Source organism: Gasterosteus aculeatus, chromosome 7, assembly GCF_964276395.1.
Source record: "Gasterosteus aculeatus chromosome 7, fGasAcu3.hap1.1, whole genome shotgun sequence".
Taxonomy (NCBI): domain Eukaryota; kingdom Metazoa; phylum Chordata; class Actinopteri; order Perciformes; family Gasterosteidae; genus Gasterosteus; species Gasterosteus aculeatus.
This window is the reverse complement of record NC_135694.1, coordinates 28,955,856-28,978,760: the sequence shown is the minus strand read 5'-3', so window position 1 is coordinate 28,978,760 and position 22,905 is coordinate 28,955,856. Positions and strand designations below refer to the sequence as shown.

The window sequence follows — 22,905 nt, the reverse complement described above, 5'->3', positions numbered from 1 at the left end:
TTTATGGTAAATCAAAATTGGTATATTACTATGAAGTCAAATAATCCAGAAAAAAGACCTGATAGCATGTGGATGTATTGTATGTAAAAAAAATAAATGTAAAAATGAGTCCAGGCGTATTTTCAGTTACATTTATTTTAGTATTCAATGTGATCATTGTGTTCGTGTTACCCAAGCTTAAGAAAATGTCCGTTCTACAGGAGTGGTCACATGACCCATAAACAGTGTTATGATTACCACTTGATGTTTAATAAAAATCAATGCTAATGGTTCATACATTTAGAAAAAAAAGACACCATTCCTCTTCTACAGTGAGTGTGTACGTGATCTAAAAAACACTACTGTGGCACACGTATGGTCCGTTCCTGTGCACATGCATGACTAAACAATGTAATACAAAACAATCATTGGGTAACACTTAAATCCAGAATGCCCATTTCCAAAGATTACTGCATGCACAGTCAAACTGGCATTTTATTAAATAAAGAGACTAAACGATCATGAGTGGTTACTTTCAGACAAGACGAAGCTACTTCACAACACAAACAAAATGAACAATTAACTTTTTCAGGTGTTTCCTTATAAAACAATGTGTGGGTCTTGTTTTCGTATTTCAAGCAAGCGGGTGGAGATCCGTTTTGTCATTACGCTGATGTCGGTATTTGAGGAAACAATTTTCTCAAACAAAAGTAACATTTAAAGCTTCTTATATTAAACTTCACTGACAATCACAAACATTCAGACTGTTGGAATCACCGGTTTGTTTGAAGTTTTCCATCTTTCCTTCATAAATTCAGACTCCAATTTGTATTATTTTGCATTTTGAAATCGTTTCGGCCTCCAAAAGGATGATACATGAATAACGGTTTGCACTCGACCCCGGGGGGATTTAAAGGCAATAGGTGAGATTTTTTTAAGACAGAGCCAATACAAAATAACATTAATGAACGCATTGGCATTACAGTGACACCTTGATAACCACTTCACAGTTAAATACAGTATTTTGTCTATATGATTCACACTGTGTGTGTGTGCGTGTGTGTGCGTGTGCTGCACATTCCAAGCCGCTCCGCTCACTTGCTGCTGCGCCGGGAGGTCCGTTGCTTCGTCATTGTTGTCAACATCTGGCTGATGTAAGAGGTCAGGAGGTCGTCCATTTTGTAGCCCTGCAGGGTTTGGGGTCAAAAGGTCAGATACGCTGTGCCGAGTTCACGATGTATGTATTGATCTGGGGGAGCCGGGGGCTCACCAGGGAGGTCTCACACAGCAGCTTGCTGCCGCGCACCAGGTTCCCGATGGTGATGTGGAAGTAGGTGTTGCCGCTGCTCCAGTTGGAGATCTTGGTGAAGGGGTGAGTGGTGAGGATCTCCTGCAAGCAACGCAACAACCGAGATTAGCACAGCGCCCGCGGACCCCCTATCTCCTCCACGTGGGGGGATAGAAGGTGCACCTTTGATATCAGGCCGTTCAAAAATACACAATATGAGGAAAACACCAATAAGTGGGGACTCACCCGAGATTTAGGATCGATGAGACTCACGCCGTGTTTGTTGATGGCTATCAGAAGGGTTTCTGGGTAACTTGGATCAGTTGTTTGCTGGGGGAAAAAACAAATGGAGTAATTAAAAATATCTGATGCCAATACTTTTGTCCCTTGAAGAAATTTGTGAATGCAGGGCTAAAACATTAAAGAAACAACAACAACAACACATGCAGCCATTACATTTCTTTAAGTCTTTACCTTGACTTCAAAAAAGGCCGAACCGAACGTGGTCCACTTGTAGATGATCTTGAGGAAGGAGAGTTTGGCTTCTTCTCGAGTCTTTCCCGAGTGCTTGTTGAACAGCGACACGATGGCCTGAGAGGGAAACACACATTTATTTGCGTCTATTCATTCCCCCACTGCTCTACATGTAGAGAGAAATGACCACGTCTGTTAACTACACAGTTAAGTCGTAGTTCTGCTGCTCTCGCGCGTCCAAATCTCACCCGCTTCCACTCGTCGGGGGGCAGGTGCCTGATCTGGTCTTGAGGGACGAGCTCCTTCAGGATCTTGGAGATATTCTGGAAGTGGGTTTTGTCGTCGTCAAACTTCACCTTGTAGATCAGAGCCGCCAGCTGGTGCACCTCCTCCTTCGGACACTTGTGGTAACCGCGCAGATACTTAGGCAGCTCCTGTGGAGAGAAGACGGTCGCCGTGACTCACGTCCTCCCTAAACTAACACGGGACCCCTCTGGCTTCTTGGAGATACTTGGACTGACGTTGCATGCGTGACAGTACTCACTTGGTAGTAGTGGAAGATGGAGTCAGCCATGGAGTCTTTTCCTGGCACGGTGTTGGTCCACAGCTTCTTCATGAAGAACACCTGATAGGTCAGTGAAGGCACTGCACCTGCATACACAACAAACCCTCAGGGGTCCTTAACAGGAAGATGGAAGAGACACAGTTGTTGGGATTTAAAAGCGAAACGCCCTCCGCACCGTCCTTCACAGTTCTGGCTTTCTTGATCCAGTCGGTCAGGTGCCTGACGAAGTCGAAGAAGAAGTCGCCGTCGGGGACGCTGATGACCTGAAAGACCAGAATCGCACCGTCATGTCCCACTGGTTACTAAACAGAGGCTCACTAGAGTCCACAGGTGGAGGCCGCAGGTCGTCTTCACCTTGTCGGTGATCTTCACAAAGAGACTGAAGCCTTCGGAGGATTTGAGCAGGAGACGTCCTGAGATGTTGTGACAGAAGTCTTTGGCTTTGGTGCTCGACTCCACTTCGAATACCTGCCGACGCAAACCTGCTGCTTAGACGTCAAACTCTCACGCTTCCTGCTTCGATCAGGTTATTCTTCAGTGGTTTTTGACGTGTTTCCATGTTTTTCCCATAACGTGATTCTACTGTTTTTTTATTTTCATTTAATGTGTTTCTTTTGTGCTGAATTACTATCAGTATCAGATATCATCAATGACCGTAGGCTCTGGAATGTAATGAAGCAACGATGCATTTTCTACTTTTCAAGTGCATGATATTTTTCTTTTAAATGTGACACGGGGTCGATCATCTCTGCCAATCGCAGTGAGAATATTTTGTTTTCCAGCCGTCACCGACCTCGTCCGAGTCATCGGGGAAGTAAACTTTGTGGAAGATCTGAGTGGTCTTGTGCTGGATGGCCTCCACCTCCACCAGGTGAGGAGGGTACTTTCTTGATCCATTTCTGCAACACGAAATAATAATACTATTAATAATAGTGGAGTAGAGTAGAAAGCGACCAGGAAGGAGAAAGCTGGTGTTACCGTAAGGCTTTCTGCAGCCGCTGCATGCAGTCCGGAGCCAGCTGGTGGTGCTTTTTGGCCTGCAGGAACTTCTGGACGTGAGGCAGGAGGGTGTTACTGGGAGGAAACAAACCAGTGCAAAGCCACAGCAGCTCCCAGCCCTTATCTTCACTGTACCTACACACACACACACAAAGATATAACTAAATTCAGTTCTTATGGCATTAAAGTGTAATAGTAGTTAGACCAAAACTTGGTGTGTGTGTGTGCGCGTGTGTGTGTGCGTGTGAGTGCTTACTTGATGTGATTGTCAGTCAGCTGCTTGAGAATCTGACAGAAGATTTCGTCTTTGAGCGGCTCGGCCTTCAGGGCTCCTTCGAAGATCTGGTCGGTGAGCTCGTTGACGGAGCGCACCCGTTTGGACGGGTAGTCGCCCATGTACTTCATCACGGGTGGAGCGGCGGTCAAGGGCGTCAACCGACCACGCGACGGGCGGGCGCCTGATTTGTCTGGAGTTTCTTACGTGTGTGAAGATCTTCCTCCACACTTGGCGGGAGGGTTGGAAGAGTTTGGATCTACTTTTCCTTGTTTTGCTTTGTTGATTAATGATTATTCACACATCTATTGGTGTTGCAAATTACAAGCCTGTGTTAGTGACCCTTTCATCTGTGAAAATAATGTGAATTCTTTTAGAGGGAATTGAGAAATTAAAAGTGGAGAATAACAGAAATGCTTTTGGTCTCATCTAGTTTTCTATCTGTGTTACGATTCCACCTATTGTGGCCTATTGGTGATCAATGTGGTCATTGTGCCAAAACGTCTCTCTAACCTGTTCTTAATTCACAGGAGACATAAGTGTTAACTTTTAAAAGTTGATAATATACTCATTAAAAACATACAATAGTAACAGCTGATTCAATGTAGGAATAGGTAGATTTAAACGGGTACTGAAATCATTACTCATGAGACGGATTAAAGGATATCTATGAAGGCCAGCACGGCCTCCTGGGAGAGCTCCTCGTGAGCCAGCACTTTCTTCAGCAGAGGCTGCTTGAGAGGCTCCCTGGTGCAGCTCCACAGACGATCCTTCCCCCGGCTCTTCGAGATCATCACCCTGCTCAGAGTGCTCTTGGGAGGAGGCCTGGCAACACGAAGGAAGGGTCAGACATGACGCTTTGCGCGTGTGCGTGTGAAGGATCGGGAAAGCCCACCTGAAGTAGTCGTAGGAGAACTCCTCCAGCGAGTAGGCCTTCGATTTGTCCTCGATGCCCGAGACGCTCGTGTGGGACAAACCGATGGATTCTCGCCTCTGATCGGGAGTCATAGTCACAAGAGCCTGAGATGGAGAAGAAGTACAAAAAAGGATTTAGACAAAAAGCGTCCTCCGGAAATATCTTCATGTAGATTTCTATGAATGCATCAACGACTGAAATGCAAAGTGTTCATTCAAGTTTCCTGTGAGAGTTCCAAGTGTGAAGCGTGGGCGGTGGTTAGCATAGCTTAGCGCAAAGACTGGAGGCGGACGGGAACCAGCCACGCCCACACACGCATTCCAGATGTTGGCTCGCGGCTGTTGTGGTCCCGCTCACCACGATGTCGTACTGCGGCCTGGTGATGGTGGGCACCACGTAGACACAGTCAGCGGGGAAGTCCCCTCTCTGCTTGGTCCTGTCGTTGATGCCGTGAGCCCAGCCGGAGTTCATCACGTGCTCTCCGTCGTGTTCGTCCAGGACGATCAGATCCCCCTTGGAGAAGCTGAGGAATGTGGACTCTACCCCTGCTTTGAAGTAAAAACATTTATTTTAAGACAAGTAAAAAAAAAAAAAGTATATATTTGTACTATACACAATGTTTTTAAATACAAAACCTCAGTGAATCTTACCAGGGTTGGAACAGTCCAACAGTCCCACCACGTACTTGGACCTCTTCCTCAGACCCTCGAGGAAGGCGACCACCAGGTCCCGGATGTCCTCCGCGTTGTTGGAGGTGAACGTGTACTCGTCTGCTTTGATGGTGGCCAAAGTGAAACTCTGACCCTGAAGTTTACCCCCTCTGCAAGACGAACGTTTGCTTTAATAAGGCCGGTGTGTTGTGTTTAAAAGGGCTCTATGAGCAGAAATAGACCATTAAAAGCTACAGTAAGTGACACTGTGGCCCAGAGCATCATTTCAGGGTAATATCACGTACTGCATGTGCTCTTTTATTTATCTTGCTGTTATGAATTCATAGCTATAATATTCATAATGGTCAGTTCAGACGTTGGATTTGTGCAGAATTTAGCTTTAAATCCGACTGCAAATGATGTCATGGAATATCATTTAGACTATTCTTTCGTTCCCTTGGCGTAATCTTACCTGCTGCTGGACACGGCAGTGATCTCTGGAAAGGAGAGCTCCAGAAGGACCTGCTCCTGTTCGTCCACGAAATAAACCCCAGTCCAGTTCACTGCCACGATCACGTCATTCTTGGGCAGACTGGGTCCTGGAGGGGGAACGGGAACATATCCATGAAATAAACCTGGTAAGAAATACTTGTGATAAAACACGGCACACCGACCTGAGAACTTGAAGGCCTCGTAGAAGCGCGAGAAGAGCAAAGGCCACTTCAAACGAGCAAAATCCACCACGTCCTCCTTCACCTTCTGTGGGGTCAGCCTCCTTTTGGAGTGGAATCCCTGCGCACACATTTGCAGCAAGTTACTGCGGAACGAGTCGCTGAAAGACCGTCTCCCAGGTGGCCTCTGTCGGCGCGTCGGATACCTTTTTATGGGCGTTGGTGATGAGCTGAGCCCACTTCTCTGCGGTCTTGGTGGTGGTGATCTCTCTGTCGGGGATGTAGGAGGGGATGAGGGTGAGGAGGCGATCCTGGAGGAGCTCAGAGCCGTAGTCCACGTAGTACTGCTGAGAGGCCAGCTCTGCCAGGTCCTCCTCCTGCAGGACGGACGCGGCGCCAAGAGACGATCGTGAGGAGAAAGTGAAAATGAAACATCTGACAGAGGAAACGACCGTTCTTCTGCAGCTGGAAACAACCGACCGTTTATGCAATGAAAATAATGATGTGAATTGACCAAGACAGGGTAGGGTGGCCATATTGTCAGGAATTTATTTAAAAATGAAGCGGCTCACCCTCTCACAACGGTATTCTCCGAATTTCACCCCCCGGACGATCTGCTGGTAAATGAGGTTGGTGGCGACGTAGTCCTCGGCGGGGTTGTGCCAGGGGTTGAAGATCTCCTTCCTGAAGAACAGCCTCCAGGGAGCGTTCCTCTCCTGGGCGCCCTGCTCCTTGGCGTACTGCTCGCACTGGGAGACGGCGTCCATGACGTGGTCGCTCCCGCTGCCCAGAGACGACACCTGACGCGAAGCACATACGCAAATTCATCCCGGGAGCCTTCAGGTCGGCCGTCGCCCTGATTTCAATATACGACCTCTGTGTCGTATCAGAGAACATCTGCATCTAAAAATCTGCCAGCCCTATTTTCCAGCTTTGTGCCTCAGCTGATCCAAAAAGCAGGTTATTTAGACTTTAACGCATAAAGAAACATTCAACATCAACACGGCTATGGTGGACTGGTCCAACTTCCTGGTCCAACCTTCCTGGTCCAACCTTCCGGTCTAACCTCCCGGTCTAACCTTCCGGTCTAACGTCCTGGTCTAGCCTCCCGGTCTAACCTTCCGGTCTAACCTCCTGGTCTAACCTCCGGGGTAGCCTCCCGGTCTAACCTCCTGATCTAGCCTCCCGGTCTAACCTTCCGGTCTAACCTCCTGGTCTAACCTCCGGGGTAGCCTCCCGGTCTAACCTCCTGATCTAGCCTCCCGGTCTAACCTTCCGATCTAACCTCCTGGTCTAGCCTCCCGGTCTAACCTTCCGGTCTAGCCTCCCGGTCTAACCTCCCAGTCTTACCTTCGGGTCTAGCCTCCTGGTCTAGCCTCCTGGTCTAACCTTCCGGTCTAAACTCCCGGTCTAACCTTCTGGTCTAGCCTCCCGGTCTAACCTTCTGGTCTAGCCTCCCGGTCTAGCCTCCCGGTCTAGCCTCCCGGTCTAACTTCCCGGTCTAGCCTCGTGGTCTAGCCTCGTGGTCTAACCTTGTCAAACAGGGCGATGTACAGCGAGAAGCCGAAGCGGTCTCTCAGGTTGATCTTGTCGGCCAGAGCGTTGCAGAGCTCACTGGCGCTGGTGGCGGAGTCCGCCAGGAGAGTCTTGGTGGTGCCGTCCATGAACGTCACTGGAAGCATGATGGGCTTCTTAGATTTGGTGGCCTGAACGGACGGAAGAAAGATTGGATTGGATTTAATACAATTTAATAACAAAAGCTAATTGTTTTATGCCCTTCAAATGAAAAGGACCATTCATTTTTCAATCATTTTTGGGGAAATTCAATGCTTTCTAATAACTTTGCTCAGGACCTTCCCAAGCTGAGCAGCCAACTTATAACGCATTGCTCTCAAAATGATGTTCCGTACCTGTAACTCCAACCAAGACGGCGGCTGGGTCCTTGTGCGGTTGACAAACGTCCTCCTCAACCTTTCCTCACAATACGGAGCGTAACCAGGGGGGCCGTTGATTAAAAAGGTCCGTAAATACTGACAGCAGGGGGATGGAAAGGGAAGTCATAAAAAGCCGGGTGAGATTTTTGCTTTATCTGTTCCTACCGTTCTACTGTATCTCTCTTCCGTTAAGCTCGGTTCAGTTAGAAAGTGAGTGAGAGGTTCTTTACTTTGACAAACTTCTCGGAGGGGGCGAAGCAGCCCACGCAGAGGGACAGCAGGATCCACCCGCGGGCGTGGCTGCTCTTGGACGGATTCTGTGTGAGCTGTTTGCAGATCTGACAGTAGACCTCATCCCTGAGACAAGAGAAGCGACAGCTGAACTAAACCTCAGATCCAAAGCACACGGCTGGAATAAACTGCTTGATTATCCCATACGACTCTATGGCGCTCTGCTAGCAGCCGCTAATGTAGCCTCGGGCCTCCATCCCGCAGCCGAGACGAGGAGCCTGAAGAATATCGTCTCGCTTATGGTCTCGTCTTCTCTCGTGTGGGTATTCGATTGAGTTTCACAGCCAGGTAAAAGTTCTGTTGCCTGTTGCTCACCTGAGGGCCGGCCGCAGGATCCCGTTGCCGATGATGAAGTGAAGTTTCTCCAGGTTGGAGGTGGGTCGGTCCTCCAGCATGCTGTTCCCCTGGAGACCGTAGTCCACCTCCGTCAACCGCCGGGTCACCTGGCACCGACCGAAAAATAAATAAATAAAGCAAGCTCTTCAACAATTGCTCCAAACTGGTTCTCCATTAGATTGTTTCTACTGGAACAACTGTCCAAGGGGCAAAGAGCCTTTATAGTAACAGGATATTTACCTGTAATGGGGATAAAATATTTGATTATCACATTTGGTGGTTGTTTACATACACCAGAGTAGAGTTATAGAGAGTAGAGACAAATAAATAGAGTTACAGGCAGACATAATGAGCTGCAAGCTGGTTATAAGTATCTACATATATTCTATTATGCAACACAAATGGACACACGAGAACAAGCAAGAAAACAGTTGTCATTTCACACTGATTGTGAAAGTTGTCGTTGGTCCGCGCCGCACCTCCTCCGTGATCTTGGTTTTCCTCTTCAGGGTGAGCGACACCAGCTTGTGCCTCACGCTGTTCCTCTTCTGGGCGTCTACGGAGCTGTTCTGTGGACACAAACGGGATGACCGTCAGTACCGCCTCCGAAAAAACCCCCCACCACTCCAAACGGTCTCCTTCCTCGTCTCACCTCCCCCTCCACCTGCAGCTCCTGCAGCTCCCTCTTGTACGTCCTCTTGCCGAGTGTCTCGTAGATCTTGGTCATGACGGGAATCTTTTCGCTGCCGTCGTTGATGACCATCTGGCACTTGGGCTCCGGCAGGTCCCCCATGAACCTCAGCACGGTGATCCACACCGCCAACGCAGCCTGGGAGGACACGGCAGGGAGGTTAAAAAAATCAGCCCGCGAGGCGAGTGCGTCTCCGGATCCCAGGACGGCGTCGCTCTTCGATTCGGAGCGCTCGACGAGGTGCTTCTCGCTCTCTCACCAGCTGGTCTCCTTCGTCCTCGTGGAAAAGCAAGGGTTGTTTGAGGGGTCGTCTGATGTAGGTGGGAGTGGAGACGCCCTGGAAGTAGGTGGCAGCAAACTTGGAGAACTTGTACTCGGACAAATCCTCGTCTTCCTCATCTGGCAACGGCATGGCTTCATCCAGAACTTCTTCCTCAGCCTCCTCGCGGTCGGGCGTCTTCTCCAAATCCTGAGCGAGTCAACACAACACGTTATTTCACATGCTCAATTATTAGCTAATAATTACTAATTATTACTAATAATCCACATGGTGTATACACAGTATATATATATATATATATATATATATATATATATATATATATTTAATTCTTTAATATACTGACGGCATATTTGCTTCCAATATCATTCCAGGAGAATTCGATACGTTTTTTAGCGAGAAGTTTTCTACAAATTCATTTCAGTGGAGTCCTGAGTTGTATAAAGATAATAAAGCTGTGAACATGAAACAACACTGTAGGTTAACAGGCGTTGAGGTGTTAAGGTGTTATGGAGATCGTACCATCGAGTTAATGTACGATGTGTGGACATAATTATTATGTTACTAACGTATCCTACTGTATATGGAATTTCCCTTTTTGTTGTCAGGGCCTAAAAGTCTATTTAATGTTTTGGTTTTTCCCATTTAGGGTTTAATCAAACTAAAATATTTCAATTATGATGCCTGAATATTAGAAAATGGTTTGAAAAGCATATCACATTTTGAACCGGCGTTATTTCTAGTTCAGTCAGACTTTCCTTATGTGGAACCACAAAGCCATGAACCCGTACCTCGAAGCCAGCCGGCGCCCGCCCGTCCTGGTTGGGCAGCGGCCCGGCGCTCCCCAGGAAGCCGAACATGCGGTCGACCATGTCGGAGTGATCCACGGGCTGCTCCTTCTCCCTCTCCATCTGCTGCAGCATCTCCTTCTTCCTCCTCGACTCCTCCTTCTCCTCCCGGTCCCTCTCCTCCTGCCGCTGGTCCAGCATGACCAGCCTCTCCTGGTGCTTCCTCTCGGCCTCGGCCTTGGCCCGCCGGGCCGTCATCTGGTATCGCAGCTGCTCCTCCTCGGCCAGGCGCTGGCGCTCCGCTTCCAGGCGATGCTGCAGCTGTGAGGGGAAGAGGCAGGTTGGCTTCTGACTACGTCCGTTAACAACTAGAGCGGAGGGACTGAAGGTGGATATTACAGGTGGAGACGGGCGGCCGACTAAAAAGAATATGGACTATTGTTGAAAACTGAACGCAACGGGCCGTACTTTGATCTCTAATCAGGTTACATGGAGCTGCTTCCATCCACTTAACTTCTTCCTGGTCAGGTGACTGGTACTGCAGATACGTCTCCAAAAGCTATTTCTAACTTATCAGGCTGATAACAAACTGAGATTAAACAAGTGTTTACAAAACAATTAATTTATTCAACATTATCAAAACAGGAATAGAATTGGAAATTTGCAAGAATTGGCAGAACAGCAAAGCAATTTTCTTTTTAAAATCATTACACACACAGACACCGTGCAACAAGATGCAGCGAGGTTTGAATCGCCGTATTTAGCAAATGAAATATAAAAGAAGGTTGTTACGGTGACACGTATCTCAGGCCGGGATCACGTGGGAGACTTTCTTAACGTGAGCACGTCCTTGTTGTTTGGATGCACTTTGTTTAAAGGGCCCAGTAGGTATCGCACAAAGCACAGATGGTCTGACGGTGGAATCAAGCGCAGGGCTCCATCCAGCTATCGCACATCTGCACACTAACTGCACATCTGATTCACAGTAAAAAAAATTAATAAAAAAAACTCCAAAATGCCAAATGCCCTCAGCACCAGCGGCCCTCTCTTCCCGGCGCGTTGACCACGTGGTATAAGTAGCAGTAGTAGACATAAGGACTGTTTACCTCCGCCCTGAGCCTCTGGCAGAGGCGCCTGGCTATCATGCCCCGGGTGTAGGCCTGAAGCGTCAGCACGGCGCCGAGGCGTCGCCAGAACGCCTGCCGGACGAGGAAGCCGCGGCAGCGCGCCTGGATGAGCGTGACGCGGCGCCGCGTCGTGCGGTAACTCTTGAAGTGCTTCCTCGACCGGTAGACGGCCTGCAGGCGCAAGAAGCCGGACTGCATCTGAAAGGGGAGGAGAGGTGTGTTAGCAGGTGGGACGGACGGACAGGTTGGGGTTTCTTTTTAACCAAAGATGTGCTGCAAAGGGACATGTTGAAGGCGTGAAGGACTCACGGTGCGGTAATTCTTCCTGCATAGATAACCTCTCCACACCTTCTGCAGGAAGGTCACAGCCCTCCTCAGTCTGAGGAAGTGATTCCTGCCACAGCGAGAAGGGAGACGGTTTTAAACCAGACGGTGGTGGACTGTGAGGAAGTACATTTACTCAAATACTACTTCTTCATACTCCACAATATTAATACACAAACATTATATATAAAAGTAAAACAGGGAACATTTCACTGAATAACAAGTGCTCTATCTACGTATTGTTTTTTGCATTCACCTATCTATAAGCCCCCGCACGGCCTTCTGGATGAGGATGACCTTGTCAGTGATGCCCGTGTCCCTCTCGATCTCCAGCTGCATGTCGTGATGGTCCTGAAGAGACGAGCAGCGACCAGTAAAGAAAACAGCCTCAAGCTATCAGGGACCCAAGAGTCAAATTTGGTTCATCCAACCCTGACAATCATGTTTTTTAAAGATTTGTTTCTTTAGTAGGAATGAATAAGGGGCCAAACAGAAAGGGTAAATACGCATTCGTTATTTTTCCTCCTTTTTGACTGTGGCACAAAACGAGAGCCCTGATGGGGACGGAGAGTCGAGATGCTGCACTCGAGCCGTCACGACTTTTACACGTACACAAAAACAACAACCTTTAGGAAGATCTTGGTCTTTCCGATCTGCCAGTCATCATAGTTCCCCAGCCGGGCCAGCACGATCTTCTGGCAGGTCCCCCGTAGGTCGTCCTGGAAGGACAGAGAACGACGTCAAAGTGACGACTTCTGGGCCGGAAATACTTCAGTAATAGTATCATATAAATGAATGTGACGCTGGTATTTTCCGCATCGGAGGAGATTAGACAGCTATTCTGCAGGAGATGTTCATCCAGCAGCTGGTTAACTGATTCTAACAGTCCTACTGTACTGCAGTAAAAGTCACTTTTAGATATAAAGTGGTTAGCAAAGCTTAGCATAGAGACCAGAGGCATCTAGAAAAAGCTAACCTGGCCTTTAATAAACCAGCGATTTGTTGGTTGTCAGCTGGCCGTACTGACCATGCATATGCTAAGCTAGGCCAACTACTTCCTGACCCGGTTATTGCAGGTGACAGGCGTTGCGTTTCCGACCTGTATGTGAGCGGGTTTGACGCCAGGCATGAGGACTCTGTAACGGTCCACAAACTCCCCAAAGGTGTACCGGATGGGATAACCGGCCCGCCGTATTCTGATGGTCTCCATCATGCCGGAGTATCGCAGCTGACGAATACACAGCTCCCTGTCAAATAACTAAGGAGCAAACAAACAGAGAAACACACGAGCAGAGATGAAAATCACTACAAACGGGTGTTGAACAATTTCCTTTTTGCATAAAGAGTCTGTTTTTTGGGGGAAAAACTGCTTTCTTTTTGAGAGTTGGATGAATGATGTCGTCAAAGTGAATATGAATCAATCAGCAGCCAGTTAGCTTAGCGCAAAGGCTGGAAACAGCTAAGCTGGCCCCTTCCAAAGCCTAACTACAGAAAATATTGACCTTAATTGACCTTTTCCATTCAGACAAGTCACATAGAGATGTTCCACAGGCATCAGCATATATCGCTTGCCAGATAATATTTAACATCTTTTGGAACGCAAAAACACAAACTTGAGTCCTGTTTCCTTCTCGCATGAACTCACCATTGGTTTTTTGAGCTCGTTGGGTTTTATGCAGCGGACGAAGAAGGGCTGGCACACGCTGAGCGTCCTCATCAGCATCTCCAGGGAACGCTTGAACTGACTGCTCAGAGTCGGAGAGCGTTTCCTCGTCTCAGCACCCTGCAAGCACACGCCGACCCGGCGGAGAAACATGAGATCACGTTCCACCAATTCAGAGGGACAAGTTCCTTCAAGCAGGTAAACCCATTCTGATTTAGGCCCTCGCTTGTAGATATTGAATATAATAACCTTGGATATAGTTGTACTATCCGTGTTTTTTAACCAAAACTAAAATGTTTCTCCGTGAGGCAAATATTTGGCTCCTATGACGAACATATTTCTGGATTTTGGTTGAATCAGTTCAAATGATTGCGCGCATATATTTTATATTTCTCTGCGTATTTAAAACTAAATCCACATATGAACAAGAAAACGCTGCCCCCAAATGGTCATATATGTATAAACTTGGTCAAAATGAGATATATCGTTCACCAGATTGGGATGCATATGAGGTCAGAGTGACCTTGACCTTCAGCCTCTAAAATAAAATCAGTTCAAAGCTAGCTGCCTAACTATTTTGACTGATTTTTTTTTTGCCCCGTTTGTGGTCGTTTTCCTCCATTTCCTGTTTAATTTGACCCCTGACACATTGCAGATAAAGTACCACTCGTCTGTCAACATACGGCGCTCAGTGAAATCCATCTAATCTGTTTAAATTGTCTATTGTTGTTTAGAGATAATCTAGCTTGATGTCATTTATGTGACACTTTTTAAATTGGTTTGCAGCGTGCGAATAAACCCCAAACACTGGTACACAAAGTAAACACGCGAGGCTCACACACAGAATTACAACTGAACAAACCAACGAAACAGGAAACGAGACAGAACCTCTGACAGACGTCTTCACTGTGATTCAACGCTCCAGAGAAGCCAAACAGAAAACACCATAAGTTTGAAAAGCCCCTCAGATATTCCTGTCAAAAAGCAATAATTGCTTCCTGAAATTGTTGAATTGTGTGTGTGTGTGTGTGTGTTTGGGGTTTGCCGGTTTATTTCCTCATTAACTTTTTATCAAATAAACCCGTTCAAAAACCTGCAGACCGGTCGGATAAAAACGAGAGCTTAAGGAACAAAGGATTTGTGTTTTCTTTTCGGGCTTTTGTGAGTGACAACATGTCGATCACGGCCGTTGATTACCTTGGGAGCAGGAGTGCTGGGCTGCTGATAGCCGCACAGAAACTGATGTGAGAGGAGAAGAAAGAGGGCACACAGAAGAGAGAGAAGAAGGAGAAGAAGGAGCGTACCATTAGTAAAAAAAACTAAAAAACAAAGCCAACACTGTGAGGAGAAAACCCCCGAAGGGAAGAACGAAATTATCACTTCAAGACAGCAAACAGGAGCTGAAAGATATTAGTAGACCAGGCGAAACGGAGCGGTTTGTACAGTAGTCGTCTCACCATGGCCACGTCCGCCTGGAAGATCTGCTTGATGAACTTGTTCCTGGACGAGTGGACGAGCTGGATGATGTCCGTGTGGAGGCTGTCTCGGTTCTTCTCGAGGAAGCCTGGAGGGGGAACAGAGAGAGGAGTTAAGATACTTACGCACAGGGAGAAATGTCAAAAATAATTCAGTATCATGAAAAATATTCTTATTATGAATATTAAAAGAATCTCACAATTATTTGTTACCAGATTAATCTGGTGAGTATTTTGTCCATTGATTGTTTGAATTGAAAAATTGAAAATGATGAGGAATGATAATTATTTCCAACCAACAATATTTCTAATATATTACAATAATCAACTTTTTTAATTTGTCACCTTTGTGAAGCTGGAAAGGTAAAATGTTTTTGCATGAAAAATGACAATTCTCAAAATATACATCTTTGAAAACATTCAACTTGTAAAGTGAGGCTGTTAGATATGGAGGAAAAAAATATATATTCTTGTTTAAAGTGTTGCAGAAAGAACTTTTACATTTGTCCATATTTGGCACTGTGTGTTTGTTCAGGTCGAGCACATTTTGGATCCTCTCCTTCTCTGATCTTACCGAAGGTTAATTGAAAACAGTTAGACAAAGCTTCTGAAATGAAGCAACTGAACGCACCTCTGGTTTCATAGTTCACCACGCCAGCAAAGTGCTGGATTCCAAACTGGGTCGCGTAGCTGTTTTTAGGCGGGACGTAGTTGCAGTTGAGCTTGTGCTGCGAGTTGAGCTTGTAGAGCATCGTAGCGTCGGTTCCCTTAAAACAAGGATGAAGACATCAACTCAATACTTCCAGTAAACACGTAAAAAAAAAGACACACAAAATCGAAGCACGAGTGAATCAAAAGCCGGCGTTGCACCTTCGGGAACTTGCTCTCCTCGTCGATGAGGGAGATGATGTTCATGGGTTTGTTGGCGATCATGTCCAGCGCGTCCTGGTTGTCCGTGAACTCGATGTGCTGCCAGCTGATGTCCTCCAGGTTGTACTCCTCTTGCTCCAGTTTGAAGACGTGGCGAACGAAGAACTGCTGCAGGTTCTCGTTGGCAAAGTTGATGCACAGCTGCTCGAAACTGCAGGGCGGCCCGAAACAAGATGTTAGAGGACCGATGATGGTGGTTTGTGATCTAAGGACCAGGTATTTGGCACCTGTTGAGGATGAAGTTCTCAAAGCCGAAGATGTCCAGCAACCCGATTGACCGGCGCATGATGTTGCTCTCGCAGGAGGGCGGTCTGTATATGGCGGCGTTGATCTTGTCCACGATCCAGATAAACAGCCGCCCATAGATCCCCTGGGCAGAAGTCACTCATGGTGAGTAAGAAGACACGTCGTTCCTTGTAACTTTAAGAGGGTTTTATAGGCTTGTTTTCACTGAAACATCTACGCATTCACATCACTGCAGCCTGGCAGAGAGTTTTTGGTAACAGTCTGGCACCTTGACGAAGGCGTCTCTCACGTCCAGGCCTTGATCCACGCTGAGAGGCGTGGCGACGCTTTCCCCGCGAGTGATCAGGGTGCGCGTGGTCAAACACACCATCACGTCCTTCGGGTCCACCTGCAGCAGAGCAGCGGAAGAGAAGTCTTCAATTTAAAGCTTAAACTCCAGCGCAACGTATGTGACCGTAACCCCTTTTCAATGCAGGACCATTGGGTGTATTATCAGTACTTTTGCTTTCACAGACCTCCATGAGCGAAGCGGCAGTAATCAAGTCGGGAGACCTCACAACCACGCAGGCGTCCAGGTTGTCGTACGTACGAGCTGAGGAAAACCCCCCAAAAAGATCATCGGCTGCATCTCCGTTCCGACATGTGACGATGCTCTAAACACCTCTGATGGAAAAGAGCAAATGTGCCGCTCATCTCACCCTCAAAGCGCAGGTTGCCCATGTGCAGGATGGCCGCCAGTAGTTTGGATATTTCCCAGTTCTCCGTCTCCGTGAACATGAGGACCTTCATGGCCGACAGGATGCTGGAGTAGTCGCTCAGGTCGTCTCGACCGTCACACGCCGTGCACTTGCCCTGGAGGGTGAAATAGATGTTTTTCACTAGTGGAGACACTTGCTGCACGGGGAGTTGGTTTACTAGTCGTCGGAGTAAAAGGCGTCGGTACACTCACTCAGCCGCAGACTCACCATGGTCAGGTAGGAGTAGTCCGAGGCGAGGCCCAGGCCCAGCTTGGCCTTCATCTCCGGGGCCATCCCCTTCAGCATGCAGTAGAACACGTGGTAGTTCCTCTCATCCGGGGCCTGCAGGAGAGGCGGCGCGCAGAGAGTCAGAAAAAGGAGACAAAAATGTACAGAAAGGACCTCAAGTTGGAAGGAGGTCCGGCGGCGTCTCACCTGTCGACACACGCGGGACTTCTCCAGCAGGTACTGCTCTATCTTGGCCCCTTCGATCGCCCCTCGCTTGTTGAAGTGGATGTCGACGTACTTCCCGAAGCGGCTGGAGTTGTCGTTGCGAATGGTCTTGGCGTTGCCGAAGGCTGAGCGGACCGACAAACACACACGGTGAGCGTGGCGACGGGAAGCAAAGGTGAATAAACACGAACTGATGCTGGAGATCGTTTCCACACAATCAAAAGCGCGAGAGCAAGAGCGTCACAACACGGCGGCTTTCTGACCCTCCAGGATGGGCGTGGCCTCCAACACCTGCTGCTCTATCCACGAGTGTTGTCCGCTGATGGCGGCGAGGAACTGCAGGATCAGCTTCGTGCTCTCGGTTTTCCCGGCTCCGGACTCTCCGCTGTCACACAGCGAGCACCAAACCGTCATATTTGGGGAATACTTATTGGCCTTAATGTCTTAAATGATGAGCATCTGACTATTTTTCTGGCTGGGGGCCGTTGCCAGGCAACAGCTCTAAAGAGTTCATTAATGAGCTTTAGAGATGCTGGAAGGGGATTAATTTCAACCTTTGCACAGATGTGTAGATTGATGGTATCTACGCGCTTCCCTTTAAGCGGCTCTTAACTGCACGTGTTTCAGTCCACCCACCTGATGATGCAACACTGGTCCTTGTTGTTCCGCTGCATGTTGAAGTAACAGTTGTCTGCTATGGCGAATATGTGTGGCGGCAACTCGCCTATCTTCTTATTGGTGTACAGGCGGATCTGGTCCGGGCTGTAGATGGGCAGCAGCTGGTAAGGATTGGCTGCAACCAGGATGGAGCCCGTATACGTCTGTGGGAACCCAAGAAAACACAAGAGCGTATGTAGGGAGAAGATGCACGAACCACGAATGGTGCACTGCTATCTTCCTCGTGTCAAGGTCCGATTTATAAAAGGATGTCACAGCGTAAACACTCCGGCCATAATGTTTTGCACCAAGAAGCAATTTGTCTTTATTTTTGCGTTTCATTGCATATGTCCCCGTTGCAAAGCATGTTGCCTTTGCACCAAGAATATAGTGAAGAATGAAGGAAAGCTTCAAGCTACAAACACAACCTGCTTTCCAAGGAGAAGAGATAAAATATACGTAATATTAGGGACTGTAGACGGGGAAAACAACTTATTAAAGGAAGAAGGCAGTTTTCCAGCGGAGGAAAGTCCCTGCAGACGGAAATCATTTCACTGCATGTGGCATTTAGCGCTGATCTTTGTGGATTAGGGAGGTTTGTTTGCTTTGAGAATTACAGAATTCAAAGTTTGTGATGACACAAGCGAGAATAAAAGTCAGTTAATAAAACAAGCACGAGGTTGCACAGCAACACATGGAGACCAAGAAAAGCCACAAATGAAACCTTCACTTAAAATGAAAATAAAGACTAAAGATTTAGTCTCTTTGAAGGTCTGATCGACCTTTTCGTCCCACTAAACCATCTCTATCATGTGGTAGCGTTACGCTAACGCTTCCCGGTGTCTAAACTCAACACAAAGCAGCGGCGGAAGCAGCAGAGATAACTGGAGTAACGCCGTGGCCGCCTTCACCACCCACAGTTACAGCAGCTGCATGTTAGATATAGCAAACGTAGACATGGAATAATGTTAGAGGCAGCAGGCATCGCAGAGGCAGAGAGTCACAGCAAGTGTTTCTATTTGGACTTCATACTCACCCTTCCACCACAATTTGTCTACATGGAGAGAGAGAACAAAACAACCAAAAGCTATTACACAACTAACTGGGCGACTGCACAACACATTTCAAGTTTGTAGGAGCTTTGGGACGACTGAGCTGTTGAGCGCCAGCTAATAAACGATATATGCATCGTAAACCTGTTTAAGCCCGCTCGGCCCATTGATAAAGCCAACCCCGAGCAGGTGTGAGCGCCACGGATGAGCTCAGTTTGGGGCGAGAAGAAGCGAGAATCTCCCCCCCCCCCCCGTTTTGAGATCCCCCCCCGAGTGAGCGATGCCAAGCAGCTCGAGAGGAGCGAACGAAAGGGGCACTAACATAGATGACGCGCTCGTTGTAGCGGATCAGCAGGTTGCGGAGGATGCCGGCTTCGTTGAGGTCCCCCAGGCGGATCATGTCCTCCACCCCGTGGATGGAGGTGGGGTGCATGGGCTTGATGTTGGCGGCGTTCTGGGGGGATATCGAGTGCTCCTGCGAGAAAGAGAAAGAAGCTTAGATGCCTTCTTTTTTTCAATCATTAAATGAACTGGCAGGCCTTGACTGAGTGACATATTTCCTATTTTGGGCAAATTGTGACGGTAATAGAACAGAAAGACTCGTATCCGCTTTGACTCACCCTCCCTTCGTCATCCAGGACCTGGATCTGTCCAGAGTCACACAGTTTGACCACGGCCCCCACGGGGACGTCAAACTCTCGGCCCGTTTTGAGGTCCAACCACACATAGTCCCCCTGGATGAGGAGAAAGGGCCACATACAATGAACAGGCTTCCGGTGCAAGAGAGAAAAAAACCAAAACGGTCAAGTACATAGAAAATACAAGGATTCCTAACAGAAAGACGGTAACTAGCTGAATAGTGACTGTGTGACTAGTCTGCAAATAGACACAAACATGTAGAACTATGAGAAACTAGAGACATTTTACTTTTGTTGACCCTCTGCATATTGCGTTAATGATTATATAATTAACCCAGGGAATTCTTATCTTAACCGGAATTTGCTGTTAAAAAATTAAAATAATTTGTATATCAGGCGCCATCTAATCTTTTGTGGATATTATAATTGAACTTCTGCTTATCTGGGTTTAAACCTTCACGGAAAGCGTCACCTTCAAAAGGTGATTTAGTGAGTTCAGCAGAAAGGAGAAACTGATGGTCGACGGCTCCTTTTACCGTTCAAACGATGAGCGATATATCGAGATGTTTCCACCCCAACGTGACTGACCTGCTGCAGAATGACCATGGTTCAGACTCGGGTCGGTACCAGCGCATCAGAAGTCACCGCGTGTGGGCTCTGCAAAGGAGACGAGTCGCGGTTAGTAATGAACGTTAGACGCCGGCAGGAAAGGAGGGAGGGGTTAAAGGGTCTGGTGGGGGATGTTAAAGGCTTTATGGATTCCTGGGGCTAATCTCATTGCTTGAGTAGAAGCCAGTTATATCATTTTCTCCTTTGTTATCCCGACGGCGAGGAAGCTGCAGGTACCCGGCTCACAAGGACGTCTTTGACTCCGGTTATCTACGCAAGTTCTTTTCCTCCACACGGAAAAGAATTGGGTGGCGAGACGGCCTTTAAAAATGCATCAAGTCAACGTTGGAGCTGTGATGAATCAAGAAGATCGGTTTGAATGGAATATTCAAACAGAACGCCACGTTTTGGATGACCTTTGCCCTGCTAGTCCATTGAAAAAAAGTACAAATAGCTTATGTGACCAAAAATAGGCCGCACTGCATGTGAGATGACGATGCCATGAGGTAAAGGGGATGAGGGTACTAACGATCCATTGGGGGTCCAATAAGTAGATTAACGTTTGCCGCACAAACGATTCTCTGCCCTGAAGACACATTCTGTGTGATCCACTCGTAACGGCGGCGCCGCCGCCCTGGAGCTGTGCAGACATTCGGCCTGCAGTTATTTTCCGTTCGAGCCTCGTTCGCACGCAGGAGGTCACGATGTGCTCGGCTAATGCAAAGACCGAAGCTGAGCTGTGGTTCCTGTTTGTCCAGAACCGCAGGGGGCCGATCTGTTAATCCCAAACACAGACCTATGGATCCGTGCTTTACGTTCACCATGACGAGGTTCTTCTACTTCACTCAGGTTTTTGTTTCTTTACTCCACTGTATTTATTTGACGGCATTGGTTACTTTGCAGATTGATTGATTCAAACAGAGAGTCAGCCCAGAAATGATGATATATTATTACAAAGTGTTTAGCCCGAGATGAAAGTAGAATAGTAAAATACAGTCTTAAGCGTTTGAGATCAAACAGGAAATAAAGCAATGTAACTGACAAACGTCTGTCCCACTAGAACAGCTCCACATAATTCAAAACCTGACCTTGAAGTTACATTACAGGTCATTTAACTGACGCTTTTATCCAAAGCGACTTACACTACATTTTTAATCCATGGCTTTTACATTTTTGCCCGGGGAGCAATTAGGGGTTAGGTGCCTTGCTCAGGGACACTTTGACATGGGGCATTGCGGTTCCCCTGCGCCACGAGACATCCGTCGTCACAGGTCACGTGACCTCAAGTTAACCGGCTGTGGGATTTTCATGCAAAGGCCCAACAACATTCTCGCTAATGCGCCGGGTACTAATGTGCGTGTGTGGCCCATAATGCCTACATGCATGTTTACCGTGTGTGTGTGTGTGTGTGTGTTGGGACTCACATGGGAGGGATTCCGAGGGGCATGAAGCATTCATCGCTGACTGAGAACGTTTTATGGTTCCATGTTTTCTACGAGTTCTGGTGGTCCAGTCTGTGGAAAAAGATTTCATAGAAGATTAGAATTTAGGAGAATTCAGTGCAACTCAATTAGGCCTCAAGGTGCTTTTGCCAAGAGTCAGTTTGTGCTACTTGTACTGTGCGGAGGGACCCATATACGTTGAGCTCCATTCATCTAACGTCGTAAGCAACATTAAGCAATAATTGAAACTATTTTGAGAAACGTATTTTGTAAATGACATATTTCTATCTAATCATATCTGGGTTTTGAGGCTTGTTTAATGTTATTGTAATATCAATATCGTGTGTGCCAGTTTTTCAGATTTTTGTTGTTGGTACTAAAAAACGATGCAAAAACGAAACGAACAACTACTAGTATCTGTGTCACAATGTTAGCTTTGTTATATTATTATCGGCTATATCATTATTCTTGACCCTGATGACAGCACTTTGACTCCCTCCAAAGAATCCTTACTCTCATTTTCACAAAAACGGATCTAAGAATGGATCTAACCTTAATCCAACAGAAAAAAACAGGAGGAAAATTAATCAAAAACAAGAGAGGGATTTCTGCTTCTCGATCACATATTTTAGTGTGGACTGAACAAGTGGAATAAAATTATTTTGGGGTAATTTATTCAAGGTTTCTTCATCTTGTCTCTAGTCGTATTGATCACATTTCTCGTTCTATTCTGTTCAATTGTCTCAGAGACAATTAAAACTGTCGTCTTATCAGACAAGACGCAATCTCTACTGGAATCTAAATGGGAAATCAAACACACACACACACACACACACACACACACACACACACACACACACTGCAGCATTATGTGTTCACCAGAAGGAGACGTAACGGCTCCTTTAAGCGCCCACACGGGCCACAGAGCAGTAAGAGGCTTTGGCCTAAAGCTACAGCAGGAGCACTGCGGCCTGCAGGTTAAGCCCTCGGCCTCGACCCTTACCCCCCCCCTCCTCCCCCCTTACCTCCAAACACACTCTGTAGATGTCCCCCCTTGTCGTTGCCCTGGTCTCCTCTCACACCCGTGGCCCCTGGGGAGACGCGAGGAGGCCCTCGGTGGGCGGGGGGGGGGGGGGGGGGGTTTGTGATGAGAGATGCAGGACTGGAGGAGCAGCTGAGGGATGAAGCCTGTCGTATCGGCTCCTGTACTTCTTCTGTCGGCCGCCTTCTCCGTGGTCAAATAAATAAATCCTCCTCCCGTTGTCCTCCTCTTCCGTGCTCTCGTGGCCCCCCTCCTGGGGGTCACCGGAGGTTCGAGGCCCGGTCCCGGTCTTGGCGTCTAGGTCAGCAACGGGGCTCCGGACTCACTCGCGGCGTCTCGTTCATGGCTGCTGATCCTGATTAGCTGGGAGGTGG

General features: G+C 47.6%; 1 protein-coding gene across 5 annotated transcripts; it reads right to left on the bottom strand.

Annotated features, from left to right (window-relative positions):
* Nucleotides 1-117: 117 nt before the first annotated feature.
* On the bottom strand, nt 118-22,897 carry myo7ab (myosin VIIAb). Of its 5 annotated transcripts, none has more exons than XM_040180990.2 (51): nt 22,515-22,897; nt 21,472-21,561; nt 20,027-20,095; nt 19,421-19,534; nt 19,123-19,275; nt 18,785-18,802; nt 17,728-17,912; nt 17,355-17,476; nt 17,074-17,216; nt 16,867-16,980; nt 16,600-16,753; nt 16,417-16,493; nt 16,170-16,289; nt 15,883-16,025; nt 15,596-15,806; nt 15,357-15,492; nt 14,708-14,814; nt 14,448-14,489; nt 13,233-13,370; nt 12,687-12,845; nt 12,214-12,306; nt 11,844-11,938; nt 11,573-11,657; nt 11,243-11,461; nt 10,140-10,457; nt 9,328-9,537; nt 9,030-9,206; nt 8,857-8,946; nt 8,357-8,484; nt 7,981-8,107; nt 7,727-7,846; nt 7,349-7,522; nt 6,389-6,616; nt 6,023-6,193; nt 5,820-5,937; nt 5,618-5,744; nt 5,146-5,315; nt 4,853-5,043; nt 4,475-4,599; nt 4,247-4,404; nt 3,562-3,715; nt 3,285-3,440; nt 3,100-3,205; nt 2,661-2,774; nt 2,482-2,569; nt 2,286-2,392; nt 1,990-2,175; nt 1,742-1,858; nt 1,514-1,597; nt 1,250-1,369; nt 118-1,166 (listed from the first exon to the last, which is right to left on the bottom strand). In XM_040180990.2, the coding sequence occupies exons 3-51, from the start codon at nt 20,042-20,044 to the stop codon at nt 1,074-1,076; spliced, it is 6,603 nt and encodes a 2,200-aa protein (XP_040036924.2). In that variant the 5' UTR covers nt 20,045-20,095; nt 21,472-21,561; nt 22,515-22,897; the 3' UTR covers nt 118-1,073. The 5 variants fall into 5 exon arrangements, with proteins under 5 accessions (XP_040036924.2, XP_040036925.2, XP_040036927.2 ...); XM_040180991.2 differs by having other exon boundaries at nt 4,853-5,040; XM_040180993.2 differs by lacking the exon at nt 14,448-14,489.
* Nucleotides 22,898-22,905: the final 8 nt, after the last annotated feature.

What these genes read in the sequence shown, in the direction of transcription:
- myo7ab (XM_040180990.2), bottom strand. An exon ending in AGGAGAGCAAGTTCCCGAAG is followed by an intron (nt 15,493 to 15,595) that starts GTGCAACGCCGG and finishes CCTTGTTTTAAG; the next exon opens with GGAACCGACGCTACGATGCT. An exon ending in ATCCTGCGGCCGGCCCTCAG is followed by an intron (nt 8,108 to 8,356) that starts GTGAGCAACAGG and finishes CTCTTGTCTCAG; the next exon opens with GGATGAGGTCTACTGTCAGA.